At 40.1% G+C, this 6,477-nt stretch overlaps 2 protein-coding genes across 3 annotated transcripts; one reads left to right on the top strand and one right to left on the bottom strand.

Moving 5' to 3' along the window:
- Positions 1 to 662: 662 nt before the first annotated feature.
- On the top strand, positions 663 to 2,812 carry Slu7 (Pre-mRNA-splicing factor Slu7). Its single transcript, XM_017630866.1, has 5 exons — positions 663 to 1,263; positions 1,322 to 1,550; positions 1,611 to 1,794; positions 1,854 to 2,105; positions 2,170 to 2,812. The coding sequence occupies exons 1-5, from the start codon at positions 663 to 665 to the stop codon at positions 2,692 to 2,694; spliced, it is 1,791 nt and encodes a 596-aa protein (XP_017486355.1). The 3' UTR covers positions 2,695 to 2,812.
- Positions 2,732 to 5,707, bottom strand: Cpsf100 (cleavage and polyadenylation specificity factor subunit 2). Of its 2 annotated transcripts, none has more exons than XM_017630863.1 (6): positions 5,370 to 5,707; positions 5,042 to 5,307; positions 4,297 to 4,954; positions 3,612 to 4,078; positions 3,311 to 3,555; positions 2,732 to 3,244 (listed from the first exon to the last, which is right to left on the bottom strand). In XM_017630863.1, the coding sequence occupies exons 1-6, from the start codon at positions 5,516 to 5,518 to the stop codon at positions 2,783 to 2,785; spliced, it is 2,247 nt and encodes a 748-aa protein (XP_017486352.1). In that variant the 5' UTR covers positions 5,519 to 5,707; the 3' UTR covers positions 2,732 to 2,782. The 2 variants fall into 2 exon arrangements, with proteins under 2 accessions (XP_017486352.1, XP_017486353.1); XM_017630864.1 differs by having other exon boundaries at positions 3,615 to 4,078; positions 5,370 to 5,706.
- Between the last annotated feature and the right edge of the window lie 770 nt (positions 5,708 to 6,477).

Here is a 6,477-nt window from a genome sequence, read left to right as displayed (position 1 = left end):
TTCAAAATATAAGCTTTTGAAAATTTTGGAAATTTCTTTTTTAACCCCCCCTAGCGNGGATTATAACTCTCACTACGTAGAATTCTTTCTGTGTTGCCAAAGAAAAGGGGCAGAACACCTTTTGCAGAGAACATATAACATTAATAAAGTTGTTTTATTGCACTGCTGGCAGTTGCTGTGACAATATTTTGAAAATCAGTTCAATAGTTTTCAAAATATAAGCTTTTGAAAATTTTGGAAATTTCTTTTTAAACCCCCCCTAGCGCCGCCCCTGTCAATTTACACCCAAAAAAAGTTTACCATTAAACTCAGTAGAAAGGGGTGCACCACGTCCACGTTTTTTTTTCTCTAGCTCAAGGGTCGGTATTCTTTAGGTATGCCGATAATTTTGAGTAATATGTTCGGATTTTGAGGATTTTTCGTTTGGTTTTGACGAATTTGGTAAGATGTTTGTGGCAACACTGCTCCGTTTACCATTTCTAATCGATAATTCGTGCTGATGAATCGATGTTTTGCTCCCAACTATTTTCATGTTTACGCATTTTTATTTTGATCTTTTTTGACGAAGTTATATTTCGCTCGGTCAATAAAAGTCGCTCGAAATTTATTTCGTGTAAATTGGAGCTTTAATAACCAAATAAACACTACAAAATTTTCCAAAAATGAGTTCGGGTGCCATTCGTGCGCCTGTTTCACAGCTCATTCATAACAAGGATGATGATGTTGAGAGCGAAGAGCCAAAGAAGAAATCACGCGAGGATTGGCGTAAAGCCAAAGAGTTGGAAGAAGCGCGAAAAGCAGGTACAGCGCCAGCAGCTGTGGACGAAGAAGGACGAGATATCAATCCGCACATACCACAGTATATTTCCAATGCACCCTGGTACTACAACGCCCAAGGCCCAACTTTAAAACATCAGCGACCGCAAAAAGAGGATGAGCAAGGACAGCTTGAGAAGCGTGCACCCAAAGGCCTAGATATCACGAAAATAGTAACAAAGTACAGAAAAGGTGCCTGCGAAAATTGTGGTGCAATGACGCATAAGAAAAAAGATTGCTTGGAGCGCCCACGCAAAGTATTGGCCAAATATGCCGAGTCAATTGTCGTGCATGACGAGCATGTTGTGCAGGACACAGCAGTCAATTATGATGAGAAGCGTGATCGGTGGAGCTCATATGATCCAGCAAATCATAAAGAAATTATAGATGAATACGAAAAAGTGGAAGAAGCCAAGCGGCAGTTAAAAGCTGAGAAGCTAAAGAATAGTAAGCTATTAAATATTTTCGGCAAATTAAATTGTATTATCCAATTTTTATTTTTCAGATCCCGAAGTAGAACTCTCCGATGATAATGATAATGAGGACAAATATGTGGATGAAGTAGACATGCCTGGTACCAAAGTTGATTCAAAACAGCGCATTACGGTGCGTAATTTGCGTATACGTGAAGATACAGCAAAATATTTGCGTAATTTGGATCCGAACTCGGCATACTACGACCCCAAAACGCGTTCTATGCGTGACAATCCGAATCCAAACATGGCACCGGAAGAGTAAGTGAAGTAAATTAGTTTAAAAAAAGTTATAAGTGTATTTTAAATTTTTATTTAAAGGGTGGAGTTTGCGGGGGAAAATTTTGTGCGATTCTCAGGGGACACTACAAAACACGCTACGGCACAATTGTTCGCTTGGGAGGCGCATGGAAAAGGCGTCGACGTGCATTTACTAGCTGAACCAACAAAATTGGAACTACTGCAAAAAGAGTACGACAAAAAAAAAGAGCAATTCAAGTCCAGTGTGAGTAAAAATGGAATTTTTCCTATTTTTTTTTCAAACGCCTTTTTTTTTTTTATTAGACAAAAGAACACATTGTCGAAAAATACGGAGGCGAAGAGCACTTGAATGCACCTCCAAAATCCTTGCTGTTAGCTCAAACGGAAGAGTACATTGAATACTCCCGGAGTGGCAAGGTCATAAAAGGCATGGAGAAGCCAAAGGCCCGTAGTGTTTATGAAGAAGATGTTATGATCAATAATCATACAACTGTCTGGGGTAGTTACTGGAATGGCGGACGATGGGGTTACAAGTGCTGCAAGTCGTTTATTAAAGTAAATCAATTTCAATTCAGCAATATTTTTTCAACGACGTACATAATATCTTTTGCACTTGCAGAATTCATACTGCATTGGAATGAAAGATCCGGAAACAGCGGTCGATCTTCTACACCCTGTCGCGAGTACTAGTAGTACAATCGAAAACGAGACAGCAGTGAGAGCGTCTGGGGAAGAGGAGCCAAAGGAATCGTCGACGTCGTCGTCCTCATCCTCTTCTTCCTCATCTTCATCATCGTCCTCTTCTTCTTCGTCGTCATCATCGGAAGATGAAGAGGTTAGACAACTTGAAAACAAAAAGGCAAAGAAAAAAACCAAAAAACAGGAAAGGAAACTGAAGGCCAAACAACAAAAGCGAAAAGATAGAAAAGAAAAAATGCTGCGTGCCAAAGAAAAAGCACAATTGGAAGCGGCGCTGCGTGATATACGCGCCAAGTCGAATGAGGAAGACGATCCCAAGGATGAACGCAAACGTGGCTATAATAGCAAGTACGATATTAAAGCACCCACAGAAGAGGAAATCGATGAATGGCAACGCAAACGACAGCGCACCGATGATCCAATGTTGCAGTTTATGTCACAATGAAGTTTTAAGCTATATATTTAATAAGATTCCTATGTTGTGTTATTTAATAAGAACTTTTAATTTTTTCCAACTACCTAGAACTTAATAATTAAACAATGGCGTATTGATCATAAAGTAATTCCCTAATTTTGTAATATTCTTCGGAGAGACAGCCCTCCATTGTTACTTTGCCCGCATCCATGCGCCGCAGTGCCAGAGTACCATTTGCGCACCACAGCACGCCACCTGAAAATTCTGAGCTGATGTTGTTTCGCATGAGCACTTGCTTGAAGTCGGATAGCTTGAGTTCGTTAATTAACACAGCGTTGTGCACCGGTATTTCATCGGTTTCCAAGGTTTCGAGTGTGAGCGTCTTATCCTCGGAAACTACCACGTCCATATTATCAACGTCATTCCGTGAGGTCGTGTCAATAGCTTGCGTTCGCACGCCAATGCGTGCATCCACCCATGCAACCTCGGCATCCTTGCCTTTTTGGAATTGTAGTTGAGCAACGAGTCCCTCGGTTAAGCGGACCTGATAGATGTGAGACTCGGTGGTGGCATCAATAGTCTGCGAAAATGGAATCAAAAGTTAAAATCATATTAGGTGTAATAAAGTTCATGGTTTCAACCTCACCTCTCCCTTCTGTGGAGTAAAAACACGAGCACCTATATTTTGTTGGCAGTGCTGCGCTACAACGCTAGTGGCATCCTCTGTACCATGCACCACGATGACACGTCTGGGACGCAGTTGTGAGAGAATTTTCAGCATCGATTCGCCATCAGAGCGGCCCTCAAAATCAATTCGCTGAATTTGTGCGTTGATTTCAATAGTTTTTCGTTGGCTGGTACATTTTGTAGGCTTCTCTAGCAATTGAACATCTGTGGAAAAATATTAATTTTACTTTGCTCTAATTGAAAAATTTTATTCGCGTAACTACCATTAGTGCTCGCTTTACTCTCCTTCGGCTCCTCTTTCTTTATATTTTCTTTGTTGTGTTCATCTATCGTTGCTTCAAAGCCTACATCCGAAATGCGATAATCTTCCAAATTAATTATTTCACCATATTCATCACATTTTATTTTTTCTTCGTGGAAAGGAAACATGGCATAGTGTTTTTTGTTGGATTTAAAGAATCCGCTGTGATGCCTTCCCTCTGGTCGCACAACGATGTCATGCTTGCCGGTGATGACACTCATTTCAATGTCATCATCAGAATCAGAGCTGCTTTCTTCTTCCACATCCTGCTTGACAATTAGGCGGTTGAGCTTTTCGCCTTGAGTGCGGAGGTATTCTTCTAATTCCGCACCCTCCAGCTCGACGCGGCGGCGAACGTCTAGCTCCAATTTTCTTCCAGGCGAAGCATTCTCTATCAAATCCATCGCTAATGTGCCGTGTGATGTCCTAACACCCACATACATATGTAGGTATTATATACATAAATATTGATTAATGTAGGAATATAATTACTTCTTTTTTTGCGAGCTGNAAGCATTCTCTATCAAATCCATCGCTAATGTGCCGTGTGATGTCCTAACAACCACATACATATGTAGGTATATACATAAACATGTATTAATGTAGGAATATAATTACTTCTTCTTTTTTGCGAGCTATCTTACCTAGATGTCATTATAATACTATTAAGCGGATTTGCCGCCCACTGCACAAACAATTCACGTGTAAACCCGCATTCCAAGTCTGGTGTGCTGGCAAGCACTACCTTAGGACTAGGCATTTTGGAGAGCTCCGCCAAATTGTGACATAGCTGCATATGACGGAATTGAAATGGATTGTTGCGTGCCCCTTCGAAAGTCTTCATTAGCTTATCGCTCATCCATTCAATTTGGGATTTCGCAAATTCGATCACGTTGTAACTAACGTTATTCAACATAGCCAGAGAGTATGCCATCAAACCAGACTCCTTGTTTTTCCAAAGTTGATCGAGCATGTGTGCCAACTCCAGCACTCGACCCGCTGTATCAACCGCAATCAGCACATTGCCATTATTGCGTACCGTCTGGAGAATATTGGTCATCAGCTTTTCATCGCGTGCACGACGTCGCGCCTGTTGATATTGTGCATTGTAGGCGTCGGTGATTAGAAGTGAAGGACGCTGGAGACGCTCCAGTTCACAACCATTAAGATGACGTTCTTTTTTATGATTGAAATCTGTGGCATATACAATATCTTCTTCGCCCACTTTGAGAATTTTCCAAATAGTACCGCCTATCATATGCCCCGCAGGAAGTGGAGTTACTGTGATGCCGTAGCCTTTGCCTAAAATGTGATGCAAAAAGGTATGTTTTATTAACATATATAAGTGTGTATATTCTATCCGTAATGAAATTAATTAGCATAACTCACCTTTTAGTGACACTGTTTGATTGTATTTAAGTTGTATAATTTTGTCGAATGCTGCATCCACATCATCTAATGAAAATAAATCGAAATCGTACATGTTATAATGCGACATATAAAGGTCGTACATAAACATTTGTCCCATTTTATACACTGGGATCGTAGCGTAGATTGGGCAATTCATGCTGAGTTTTCCAACGAGATAGGGTAGCGCACCCAAATGGTATACATCTGGATGTGACAAAAGCACTGCGTCGATGGTATGTACATGTCTGTGAACAATTAAAGATTGCTTTTTTTTTGATGTTTTATATATACCCATCCTGATTACTACCTTTTTAACTCCTTGATAAGATTGGGATCGAACTTCTCGTCCCACCCACAGTCGAGTAGAATCCGCACTTCGTCTATTTGCAGAATATAGCAGGGAGGCGATTCATCCATGGCACCAGATATTGTGTGCAGTTTTATTATCGACGTCATCGCGTTATAACTTAATTTAATATTGCGACCGTTTTTGTTATTTGGTAGAAACTCTTATTTCAATCGGCCGGCTGGAACTTGTGCGCGTTCCTTGATGTACCCTGATTTCTTAAAAAATTAGGTGCATATTTGTTAATTTTTTATTTTAAGAGTTGGCAACCTAGTGCAACAGCTGTCGGTTGCTATAATAACTACGAAGGTACACGATCAAGAACTTAAGGCGGATATCTATAGCATGCGTATGCTTTTGTGTGCGTGTGACAAAAAATTTAATAAAAAATTTTAAGGTAGCACCAAAGAACGTAGCTTTACGTGACATTTATAACTTTGCCAGCAAATCCCCAGACGCAAAAGGTATGTCACAATGAACGCCAAGAAAACAATTTTGTACTGCTTTTTTACTCGTCAAAATTGCTGTGGATTTTATGTGGTTTTTGTTTTAAATATCAGCAATGGCCCGTAGTCATAATAAAAAAATAAAGTCGACTTTAAAGTTAGTTGCAGCTTTTTGACATAATTTTCAATGGGATATCTGTCAAAAAAGCTGCAACTAGCTTTAAAGTCGACTTTATTTTGACTATGACTACGGGCCAATGTAATTAAGTTTTATGTTTCTACGTGAAAACTCAAATTTAGACGAAACGAAATAAGTACTAATCCGGCTGATTGTCAAAGCGCACAAAAATATAGGAATTGGCCTTCTTTTCGCTTCGCGCTGAAGCTTCGACGATCTATGTGGCATGCTTTGTGCATTTTCATACAATTCATCTTATCTGTCAAAGCGAATCTGTCACGTAAAGCGAAGCAAAAGTTTTATGCGGCAGCAGCTTCAAACGGAGAAAGCTTTGAGCCACATGTACGTTTCGCGCATGCGCAGGTTTTCCATGTATTAGTATCAATGAATCTGTGTTGCCACAAAAAAGATACCAAATTCCTCAAAAACAAATGAAAAATCCTCG

The sequence above is a fragment of the Rhagoletis zephyria genome, unplaced genomic scaffold (assembly GCF_001687245.7).
Source record: "Rhagoletis zephyria isolate East Lansing unplaced genomic scaffold, Rhagoletis_zephyria_1.1 Rzeph_scaffold_08178, whole genome shotgun sequence".
Classification (NCBI taxonomy): Eukaryota; Metazoa; Arthropoda; class Insecta; order Diptera; family Tephritidae; genus Rhagoletis; species Rhagoletis zephyria.
The sequence above is the reverse complement of the archived record's forward strand: the minus strand, read 5'-3'. Positions and strand labels throughout refer to the sequence as shown.

Bases quoted from the DNA above. Each gene is read 5' to 3' on its own strand.
- Slu7 (XM_017630866.1), top strand. From the start codon at position 663: ATGAGTTCGGGTGCCATTCGTGCGCCTGTTTCACAGCTCATTCATAAC. The intron at 1,264-1,321 runs GTAAGCTATTAA...TTTATTTTTCAG, and splicing joins AGCTGAGAAGCTAAAGAATA to ATCCCGAAGTAGAACTCTCC. The intron at 1,795-1,853 runs GTGAGTAAAAAT...TTTTTTTATTAG, and splicing joins AAGAGCAATTCAAGTCCAGT to ACAAAAGAACACATTGTCGA.
- Cpsf100 (XM_017630863.1), bottom strand. From the start codon at position 5,518: ATGACGTCGATAATAAAACTGCACACAATATCTGGTGCCATGGATGAA. The intron at 5,308-5,369 runs GTAGTAATCAGG...AATTGTTCACAG, and splicing joins CTTATCAAGGAGTTAAAAAG to ACATGTACATACCATCGACG. The intron at 3,556-3,611 runs GTTACGCGAATA...ATTTTTCCACAG, and splicing joins TAAAGCGAGCACTAATGGTA to ATGTTCAATTGCTAGAGAAG.